Source organism: Drosophila biarmipes, chromosome 2R (assembly GCF_025231255.1).
Source record: "Drosophila biarmipes strain raj3 chromosome 2R, RU_DBia_V1.1, whole genome shotgun sequence".
NCBI lineage: Eukaryota > Metazoa > Arthropoda > Insecta > Diptera > Drosophilidae > Drosophila > Drosophila biarmipes.
In genome coordinates this window covers 7,801,407-7,812,587 of record NC_066615.1, presented here as the reverse complement: position 1 = coordinate 7,812,587, position 11,181 = coordinate 7,801,407, and the positions used below count along the sequence as shown (strand labels likewise).

The 11,181-nt window shown below is 43.7% G+C and overlaps 2 protein-coding genes and 1 long non-coding RNA gene across 3 annotated transcripts; 1 reads left to right on the top strand and 2 right to left on the bottom strand.

The window, feature by feature from the left end:
* Window positions 1-145: 145 nt before the first annotated feature.
* Window positions 146-785, bottom strand: LOC122818184 (histone lysine acetyltransferase CREBBP). The gene is made up of 2 exons (XM_044092210.2): window positions 675-785; window positions 146-616 (listed from the first exon to the last, which is right to left on the bottom strand). Exon 2 carries the CDS (start codon window positions 611-613, stop codon window positions 317-319), a length of 297 nt encoding a protein of 98 aa, XP_043948145.1. The 5' UTR covers window positions 614-616; window positions 675-785; the 3' UTR covers window positions 146-316.
* Window positions 786-1,580: 795 nt separating this feature from the next.
* LOC108026790 (spatacsin) lies at window positions 1,581-7,491 on the top strand. The gene is made up of 6 exons (XM_017097951.3): window positions 1,581-2,642; window positions 2,784-4,256; window positions 4,317-5,789; window positions 5,846-6,903; window positions 6,964-7,125; window positions 7,187-7,491. The coding sequence occupies exons 1-6, from the start codon at window positions 1,581-1,583 to the stop codon at window positions 7,404-7,406; spliced, it is 5,448 nt and encodes a 1,815-aa protein (XP_016953440.1). The 3' UTR covers window positions 7,407-7,491.
* On the bottom strand, window positions 7,418-7,898 carry LOC127010966 (uncharacterized). Its single transcript, XR_007763940.1, has 2 exons — window positions 7,768-7,898; window positions 7,418-7,625 (listed from the first exon to the last, which is right to left on the bottom strand). It is a non-coding gene; the product is annotated as an uncharacterized LOC127010966 (long non-coding RNA).
* Between the last annotated feature and the right edge of the window lie 3,283 nt (window positions 7,899-11,181).

Genomic DNA, 11,181 nt, shown 5'->3' with positions numbered 1-11,181 from the left:
AGGAACCACAGCATCATGGGCATTGATAACTTGAATCATTCTGTTATCCTAGGGTGCTGAAAACCAAAGATATTTATAACAATCCATTACCAAATCCCAACTCGTACCCAATAAATACATGCATTTACACTTTTTTGGTTGTTTTTATTTGAAAATGGTTTGGAAAGGCACAAAGACATTGAACGGTGAACGATTCGATTTAGTTTTAGGATGCATAAAGTGGAACATTGATTTTTCAAAATTCAGACTCGGCAGTTTCTTCCCACAAACTACTCACCAGCAAATTTATTTTGATAAGAAATACATTTTTAGTTAGTTATTCACCCGGCCTTAGGAGCTTGATATTGGAGCATAAGGGACACATCTTCTCCTTACATTTCTTTGCGTGGTAGGTGCAGATGGCGACCAACTGCTTGCAGGTGCGACAACCTCTTACCGCGTTGCGTTGGCAGTTCTTCGAGTGCTGGATGACGCGTTTTGTAACCCTGCAGTTGTGGTTGGAGCAGCTGGAGCACTTCACGGCGTGCAGCAAGGTGTGGACACAGATGTCGATCTTTCTAATGCACTGCTCGCGAGCCGAGCTCTGATAGCCCCGAGCCATCCCGTTAGGCATTTCCTATCGTTTTTGTAATTCAAACTGGTTTATAGGTACTTTTATCACGTCAAATACTAACCAGAAAACAAATTTTTTAGTTGATAAACAATGAATTTTTAAAGCAAAATAGAAATTGTTTGCAGTCGGTGGAGACGCTAAAAAAACACGTCTTACTTTTTTGAGTTCTAAATGAACACTGACTTTTTTCCTTACGCAGGTAGCGCACAGGAAGGATCCTGAAACAACCTTTTGTGGAGTGGGAACAATCTGCAGAAATACTATTTTGGGTTCAACGCCAGTGACCTGTACGCATTTAAATATGTTTAGGACACCGATTTTAGAGTTTCAGGAACGAGTCCTTATTTATGGCTCTGGAAAAACAGAGTTAATGAAATCTTCTACTGAACTTGTGGTAAGCCATTCTGTCTGTGAAATTCAGAAACCACGCTTTTTATTTTTACTGCAAGATGTGTTCCCTGATGTCACACGTGACCTCTTTGGAAATTGTGTCCGTGACCAGGATCATGGTTCTTACTTCATTCATATTTTTTTCCAATTTTTTTACACATTTATTTCTATTGAATGGCTTTCATAAGCTGATATCAATACTTTTTAACTTCCTTAAGATACTTAGCATTTTTACTTATTTAACCTATTTCTTGGGTCCTAAACATCCTGCGTTTTAATTTATTTCAAAAATATATTCCAAAACTGTTAACTAAAACAGGCTTATCGTGATCTGAAAATGATTTCAATTGTAGGATGAGTTTCTGTCTGCAAGGGTTCTAGTTCTGGTTGTGGCTCTTGGAACTAGTTCCGCCTGAGATATGGTTCCGGGGAAGAAGAAGCACTACAGCTGTGTTTTCCTATTATCAACTGTTGATTGCATTGCATTGTTCGCCTCGCTGCGCCCATTCGGAGGCGAAACAAAGAGATGTGAAAAGACCCGCAGAACATTCCAAAAGTCACAGCTCCGCCCACCAAGATGCATTCCGCCCAGGCGCAGGCTCAGGCCCGCGACAAGATATTCAAGAACTGGAAGGGGATCAGCGAGGTGGCCATCATTAAGGAGGTGGCCACCAAGGGCGAGCACATTGACCTGTGCATGGAGTACTGGGCCCAGAAGAGGAAGATCCCCGTCTCGGAGTACCGCCACCTATTCTACGACGTGGTGCACGCCTATGCGCAGCGCCTGCTTTCCGAGAGACTCGTCTGCAAGGCGGAGGATGTGATTCGGAACGTGGACCGAGATGTGAAGTGCTTCTTCTTCCAGTTCGCCTGCGAGTGCCAGGACGAGGAGTTGTCCGAGTTCGTGCTGGATCACCTACGCAACCGGGAGCCCCTGATGTACGAGCAGGAGGAGCCGGTCCTCGCATACCACTGGTCCCTGGTCCAGCAGCTGCGGGAGTGCGAGTCCCTGGTGACCAAGTACCGTGCACAGCTGCCGCGTGTCCACATAGAAGCCTTGATGACACTCCCGGAGGAGGCTCTGCAGTTGCTCCTCGTTGAACTGTACTTTGCCAATGGCAACGAATCTCTACTGGGATCCCTCTCCAAGAAAATGGTCTGGCAGCACCTGGTGGATAGTGACGAACAGGCAAAGCTCCAACGCTGGTGTCGCTGCCAGGAGGAGGGCTCCGAGGACCCGGAAACACTCTCTCCGTTGGAACAGGGCTTCGCCGCCTGGAAAATAGATGACACTATGTACGAGTATGCCCTGAAGCAACTGCAGCAGCCCAGCGAAGTGCTGCGGAACTTCTTTGCCCGCGCAGGATACTTTTTCTCAGATGAGTCCGACAATATTCCATCTCTGCTGCGTCGGCTTTGCACCATGGAGTGCCTGGGAAAGCACGCGGAACTTCTCAGCCGTCTGCCTCTGGCCAAATATCTGCTGGAGCGCGGCCAATACTCGCTGCTGCTTATGGAATGTGTGCCTGTTGCCTCTTTGGAACACTTGGCCGGGACTGAGACCCATCAGGAGAGCCTGATTAACCTAATCATCGATTTAAAGACCAATTCCCTGACCGAGAATGAGGGCTTCCAGCTGGTAAGTCATTAGGTTGCAAAAAGAAAAAAGAATGTTAATGATAATATTCTGTGCAAGAAGTATGAAGCTATTGTTTGTAATGCCATTATTAGTTTAGTTGTATACTAAATTTCGCTTGTTAAATAAATAATTTTCTTCTAGATTTCCAAGAGCGTCCAGGCGTACTTGGAGAAAACTCACGATACAGCCGACTCCTTTGAAGGACATCCCCTGCTTACCTTCTACGACTTCCTGGGTCAGGAGCCAAGTGTGCGGTCCCTGGAGGGTTTCCTCACTTCCACAAGCTTGGGTCGGGTGCCCTATTTGAAATCGTTGATTGCTCGTTTCGATCACGGACCGACGAGCAGCAGTGCCAGCCTGCCCACAGCCCATGATCTTTTCTTAAAGTTCAAGCAGGTGAATCTACCGCTCCTGGCCACCGCTGGGCATGGCGAACTGGTCAGCTTCTCGAATGCGCGCCTCTGTCAGCGTTACGCCAGGAAATCTCAGCTGAATTACACCCATTATCTGAAGCAACAGAGGAGCGCTTATGCCGTTTATTATCTGATCGCCGAGCAACTGCAGCTTTATGGGCAAATCACAAAGTCTCAGCTTTTCCACGCCTGCGAGACGGTGACTCAGATGGCACTGCAGCACGCCGGCGATAAGGAGCTAATTACCCATTGTGTAGCTTGCTGTGAGATGCTGGGCTTTGACACCCAACCACTAAGAAGTTTTCTGCTACTACAGAGGAGCTTACCAAAGCCACAGAGCGGAGAAAGTTATTCGGATTCGCTGGCTGAATGGGATCGGGATTTGGTGCAACAGCTCGAAGCCAATCCCAAAGAATTTCCTCTGGAATTATATCAATCACTGATGCGGCTGGCTGTTCGAGATACCCCTGGAAAGCTTCCAGTGGCTTTGCTCGAACACTATGCCTCCAGAAACGACTGGTGGCACTTGCTCCTCATCTTCCAATACTTCGACCTTCCCTTAAGTGAACTAAAGAAGCTCGTGCCACACTTTAAAGCCTCTCCAATAGGTGTGCATCTGCTGCGCGCCATGAGCTACGAATCCCCTGGCGACCGTCAGCACAAAAGGAGCTTCCAAAGACCGCCTCGTCGTAGTGGGGAAAACCAAACCAATTCCTCGCAAGAAACGATGACAAACTCTTCACACAGCTCGAACCAGGATACTAGCATGCAGCATCTTCAAAGAACCACAGATCAATCTCTGTGCACTTTGCTAACCCACACAGAGCGACAGGATATATTTGCCATCATACTGTGCAGTACCAATAGTTTGCCAGATGAAGTTGTGCCCAACGCAGCAAAGTTTCTGGAGATGATGGCAGGCAATACCCCGCATTGCACGAGCATCAATCTCTTGAGGCACTGCATCCGACAGGAGCTGCCTGTTTTGGCTGTACTAGCGGCCACACTCAGCGAACAGAACCGTGATTGGTGCTGGATGGTTTGGCTCTCGGTCACCAGCGGTCAGTGGAGCCACCAGATGCAGGAGGCCTGCAAGGTGCGCGAGGAGAATCGAGAAGAGTGGGTTTGGTCCGTCATCCGTGGGGCTGTAGCTGGTGGACATGTAAATGCTCTACTACACAGCATAGAAATTTTTCAGCCCGTAAGTAAAATAACTTTGAAAAAATGGCGTGTTTAATAAAGCAATCTATTCTCTTTTTAGGAGTGCAAATTTGCGCATCTCTGCCGTTTTCTGCAGCTGACAGCCCACCAGGAGTACTTCAGCGATGCCACAATTGTAGAGCTACGTCAGTTCTTTTTTAGCTGGAGCCAAAACTCAGTCTCTCTGCCACTTTGTGGCACCCTGCCCAGAAAGCAATTAATGCAACGCTCCATTAGCTTGCTTATCATTCAACTGCAGTCTAACTTTGACTGCATTTTGCAGCAGCAGCGATTCCTCGACTGCATCTGTCGCTCGGATGTGGGTGACATTTGCGATCTGCTCGATTTCTGTCTCTTACATAAGGTTTTCGGCGTAGCAGCCACTTGGCTGCGCGAACTATCCATTGATCTGGAGCAACTGGTGAAGAAGGACAGCTTAGAGTACAGACGGCTGGTAGATGCCCTCACAGAAGCTCGAGCTTACGAGGAAGCCCTCCAACTAGCCACCTTGCTGCAGCTGCCACTAAGTGATATTGTTTATCGCAAATGGATGACAGAGCTGGAAGCCGGTGAATTAAGGCCCCACCAGGAGTATGAAAAGGAGATTCAACAGCATTCGCTAGCACCCGCCATTCTAGTAAACTTTCTGCTGCAAGCGGCTTCCGCCGTTGGACAAGCGGGTGTGCAACGATATGAGCTGCTTCAGAGTACACTGGGTGTGATCAAACAGCACCATCTCTTTCCCAATGAATCCTTTGATCGTGATCAGATTGAATATGACATGGTTTTGTGCTACCTGCAACTGCCGGAGGACCAGCTGTCTCAGCTATCTATTTACCACTCTGAGTACTTTGAGCAAATCATGCTTCAAGAGCGCTGTGTGCTTTATAAATCCTTCTCGGAACTCAAGGAACTGGCTGGAATTGATGACCTCAGCACATCTGATAAGACTGAGCTTACCCAAGAGATGGAAACCAGACTCAATAATTTACTGAACACGCTATTGGACAATGGCGATATTGTGGAGGCACTGCGTCTTCAAGAGCTATTCGAATTTCGTCCAAATGACCTTAGGTTTATTGTTTTTGCGATGGCACTGGCCGAAGGCATGACCAGCATTAGTAAACTGTCAAGTAAGGAACGCCAGCTGCTCGGCGAGATTGAGAAGAGTGCATTCCCAAAGTTTAATCGGATAACTTTAAACCAAAATGTGATGACGCGTTGGGACAGCGATCTTTCTGATAGCTATTCGGACACGGTTGCGATGGAGTTTGAAGAGATTCCCTCCAAGGAGAAGCAACAGACCCTAGACACTTTGCTGGGCATAGGATCAAAGTTAAAATACGGCGTGGAGCTCGGCAGGCGAATTGTTCTGGCCTATAGGGCAGCCATGTATCTGGACAAGGAGTACCTGGATGTGCTGCGTACCAAGGATGCTAGTGTGCTTCTTAAGAGCGCCGCTGCTGAGGATTGCTTGCAGCGTCTGCTGGTGGTCAGTGATATACAAATATCCACGCGTATGACACCAAAAGAAGTAAGTTCTTGTTACCTTTGGAGCAATCCCCTTGTAATCCGTTTTAACTCTTACAGATTGCTGAGTGTATAGCCTTGGAGCTGACCACCTGTATTATACGTCCCCGGTTCTACATTTTTAACGCCAAGGAGCAGCCAAGAAACGCTTTGAGGAACGCTGATCTGTGGGGCCACAGCATCGATCGGGACTTCCACTTGTTCCTTGAACTGGCTCCCAACTCAACCATGTTGGGTAATTGCTTGCTGGAGTATTGTGATGCCCTAAAGACTTATCGTCGATATCAGGAAGGAAAGGTATTCGAGGAATCCGAAGCCTTCGAAAATCTGTCAAAGATTATAAAACTATATGGATTGCCGACGCCGTCTTCTACAGTAACATTATCAGGCATTCCCCAGGTCCTGTCCCACAAAAAGCAAAACCAAATTTACGTTGAGCTGCTGATCAAAGCTCACTTGTGCTTTGTGCACGAGTGCTCCATGGAGGGTATTGTAAGTGTTCTTCAGAAAGCTAAAGTTCTAAATGGACAACTGGCCCAGGCGAAATCCTGGTCGTTGATTGTCCGGATGCTGATTGGAATAGCGCGTTACCGTGAGATGTTCTACTGCTTCGATTCGTTAATTGAGAACGAGCAGTTCGAGTCCTTGTTGGGTCAGTTCGATGAGGACCAGAAGGGGGGACTTCGCCAAGCCATTCTTAGTTACCTAAGGGAGTACCAGCCCAAGAATGGAAAGGAATTGCTGCGTCTGGCGGCGCTTCACTTCCTCATGTACAAAGAGTTGGCGGAGATGTGGACTGCGGAAGCTCAGGAGATAGTTGCCAAAATACAAGCGCTCGCCGAACAGGGAAACAAGCTTAAATGCTCTTCGGAGGTGCAAACTCTTTTGCAGCAGGCGTTGGAAAACTACACACATGCTACGGAAAACTATTTGTTGGACAACAAGTTGCTGCTGGCCCAGCAGTGTGTTTCCCGTGCGGAGCTGATGGCCATGCAGCTGGATCTGTGCAACAAGGCACTGGAAAAGCGGCACAACAGCAACTCCAACCACTTGTGCGTAAGCGTCATTGGAGTGCGGTCAAGAGAGCAGTTTCGGGAACTGGTCAACAACCATCTGAGGTATATTATATCTGCAGATAAAATAATGTAACAGTTTATTTACTTACTATTTTATTTAAGCGTCCCGCAAACATTGATTCTTGGTCGCGCCTATGGTTATGATATTAACTGGAGCGAGGCCATCTTGACCCAATTTGTGGTCCTTCAAGTGCCAAACTACCTGCAGGAATATCTGTGTCATCAGCGAATTAATGACGATGTGATTGAACAGGTGGTCAAGGGGTAAGAACGTGCAGCTTTCCACAAACTTTTCTTTATTGAAATGTATCCTTTATTTCCTTAGTTACTTGCTTCACACTCAAAGCAATGCTACAAATGCTAAGCAGGAGGAGGCACTGGTCCAACTAGTGGAACTTATCAAGTCGGTGATTCTCAAATACAAGCTGGCTTCCATTTTGGGGTTCAAGTCCATCGTGATGTCCCTAATCAACGATTCCCCAGTTTATTATCTGAGAGATACAAACTTTGGTCGCAGCGAATTCCACGCGGCAGGGGATACGTGACATATATACCATTGTGATTTTAAACAGTTTTTATATTATAAAATTAGAACTGAATACCTTATTACAAATATACAACTAAAATTAATTTCGATTAACTGTGGCAGTTGCCAATGTTTTTGGACAGGGGCTTTTTCTGTCCTTTGACCGAAGATTAAATACAACAAGTTTCTTGGGAAAAGAATTGCGGAGAAAAGCAAATCACCATTGCGTGCGATCCGACTGAAAAAAATAGAACGTATTTCTAAAATATAATATTGAGTATCAAATTAGGTTCATCCTTTTATCCATAAGTTTTGGATAGCATCCCAATAACCTTAGGTATTTGTTATACAATTCAAACTAATATGTTATCAATACTCACCTTATTGGTGATGGTCAATCCAATAATGGTGTGACGTCAAGGTGTTGTTGGTCCCAAAGAGCAGTCCGACGAAGTTCCACGAGTATATAACGCGGAATCTGTTGCATTAGCGCAATGAAGCTGCATGCCTCCCTCACCTTACAAAAAGCCAACATGGAAATAGGGCAACTAGAGGTAAGGCTTTTGAGCCGAGGAATTGAAGGAGTCTCACCCCGAATCACCTGATTTTTCTCCAAGGCCTTTTTCTATTCCTCTTTTCGTTCTAATAATAAAATGAGTCTTGATTTTGATTGACTGTTGGCCTTAGCGCAAAAAGGACACTGTTCCCAAATAACCTGGGGATGGAATTACCTAAGTCGCAATAAATGCAAAATGAGTAAATCGCCAAGACTAAAAGAACTGTACGTTTTTAAAGTGATTTAATAAAGTATTTTAGGTCCAGGTGGCCTATTAAACGTTATTTATTATAATGATTTATCAACCTCTTTTAATGATTTGTTGGTCATTCAAGCATTTATGATCAGAATTACAGAAGTTCGTATTAACTATAGGCAATAAAAAATATTTACTAACTTTTTGTTTCGCAAAGTAAAATATAGATTATAATGTACACTGTGTGTTTTAAAGGATATATCAAGTCATTTTGAAATGCTGGTCCCCAAGGAAATGTGATTCCGGTCCACTGAAGTCTACGAGTATATGAAAGGCGCTATTTGCAAAAGCCAATATTTTCTGAATTTAAATCTGATCGGTTTAATAATTTATCGTAAACTTTAGGTACTTAAAAAAAGGTTTTAAAAAGTAGTTTATTGTTTGTGTGTTTCTCAGAAAGGTTAAGGTTACCTCACCTGGTTAAGGTTAGCACGCGACTCAAGGAGAATCCAATTATTGTCCTGTAATTCAGGCCTGTCGTCATGACACCTCCAATCGATTCGTCTACTTCTTGGGGAACCACTAGGCCAGATGGGTGCACACTGTACGGTGTCCGTCTGTCAGTATGAACGATGAGATCTCGGACTACAAGAACTATGAGAGCGTGCACTTCCTGCGCCCACTCTTGCGCCCACAGTCCACGAAAATATGTAGCGCCTACAGTTTTTATGATAGAAACAAAACTTTAACTGAAATGTGTTTGCCTCATCAATACCTATCGACTGACCTAAAAACCACGCCCACCCTAACGCCCACAAACGATTTAAACGATTAAATCTGTCTGTCGCCCACATATTTCCGCCAAAATGTATATAGATACATACGCACCGATATTTTCTGTATACAATCGGTCGTAAATGTGTTTTGAATTGCCTATATAATGCTCCAAGCAATTCTGTGTCTTCTGTAATTTTGCGACCTTGTTTTAAATAGCGTTCTGGTTTGAATGAGATTTTAACAAGTAAATTTCTCTTTGTGATGTTTTATGCCGACCCATTAAGAAATAAGCCGAAGACAAAATTATAGTTCTTTGAAATGAAAAATTAAATCCCAAACCGACCATCACGATCATGTAAGGATATGCCTTTCAATGGGTTCATCCGTCTAAATTTATCCAAGCTATTCAAATGATCAGGATGCAGTTCAAATGATCAGGATGTTGTGAAGAGGGAGCCCAATCTGTATGAGGACGATAATGGGTACTTCGATGGCAGTGCCATTGTGGCGACGTAAGACACCGACGATGATCCCGACGCCTACCAGTGCGTGATTTCGTACGATGGCTACGAACTAAGTACTTGTACTAAGTATTAAGTACTACACATCTGCATCGGCGGGAATTATTATGGAGCACTATTTTAAGAAAAACAACGAAGAATGCTTTTGTCGAGTGCGTCGACTATCAGATACCCGTTACTCAGCTTAAGGGAGCAAAAGAATAATGAAGATATATAAGCAGCAAAGCTATACTTTAGGGCGCCAAGTTTGGTTTCTATCATAAAATCGGTAGGCGCTACAGATGGCTACAGTGGCACCCAGCTGAAACAAATTTTCGCTGCGTAAGCAGTCCAGAAATCTGCATGCCAATTATGAATATTCTAGCTTTTATAGTTTCCGAGATCTCAGCGTTTATACGGACGGGCGGACGGACAGACGGACATGGCTAGATCGACTCGGCTAGTGATCCTGATAAAGAATATATATACTTTAGAAGGTCGGAAACGCTTCTTTATACCTGTTACATACTTACTGACGAATCTAATATACCCCTTTACTCTACAAGTAACGGGTATAATTAGTTGAACCGTATATAACTACATTATATTATATATTTTAGGCCATGCATTAATGCCCTAAAAAGGAGTACATTTTGAAAAAGTGTTTTATGTTCACATATGATGGTAATAAAAATGATTTATTTTATTTTTTAATAGTGAATTTAAATAAGTTTATTTTGTGGTTAAAAAAGAAACAAAAACAATCAATTTTATTTTGTCGGCGGTGTATGGCGTCTGCCTGGTAGCTGCTTAGCTGCAGATTAATGCCATTTTACCTTAGTTCTACGCCATTTTTTGGGCATTTCAGGTCATATTTTTTTTGGGTGCACAGGACTTTGCTGCGTGTCGAAAGGTATTTCTAAATACTATGTACGCCTTTTAAACCTGATTTGTCTAGATACCACCGTTAAAAATGATGAGCCAAACTTGCTTTTGAGTTCTTTTTTTCTGATTCCTCAAAAAGGCTTTAACTTATAGACCTTGAGATTCCTCAACTTTTGAAATACGACACATTGTTGTTAAAAGACTTTTGTCAAAGTTATTAACCAACAAAACTGGCCACATTTACCAGTTCAACATATCTTACTCCCCCTATAGAAAATATATTTACTTAATAGATCGTATAATACATCTTGGTCACAAAAGTTGGTATGGAGGCGTTTTTGTTTGATATATACTACCTAAAACACAAATGGTAAAAAACTCTACAAGTAGAATTCTCACGTGTTTGTTGGTCTTATGTACAATAATCGGTTTGCCGAACCATTGGCCGTCGCTGGACGGGTTTGTTTTTTTTAGGAAGATGAATGATTAACTTAATATTGTATGCATTTCTCTCCCCCTCTGTCGCAATTCGCACTTATAGCGGGAGTCCGGATCCACAGGTACATAAGCCCAAAATCTTAAACTAAAATGTTTGGCATGCTTGTATCAAAGACACAAATGGGGACATTTCTTAGGCTAATTTCAATTTTAATGTGGGGCTCAGAAACTGGAGTAGAAATGTTTTCCAATTTAACAAGCCCATTTTTCAAATTTCCTGGACCTTAAAATGTCTTTTTTTATGATTAATGATTTAATGGAGAATCAGACCTCTCACTGCCCTATTATAAAACATCAACGCTAAATTTAATCTTACATTTTTTTTAAAAGCCAATAGAGCTTTGTTTACATTAGCTGATCGGGTGTGTAACGCTTTAACATT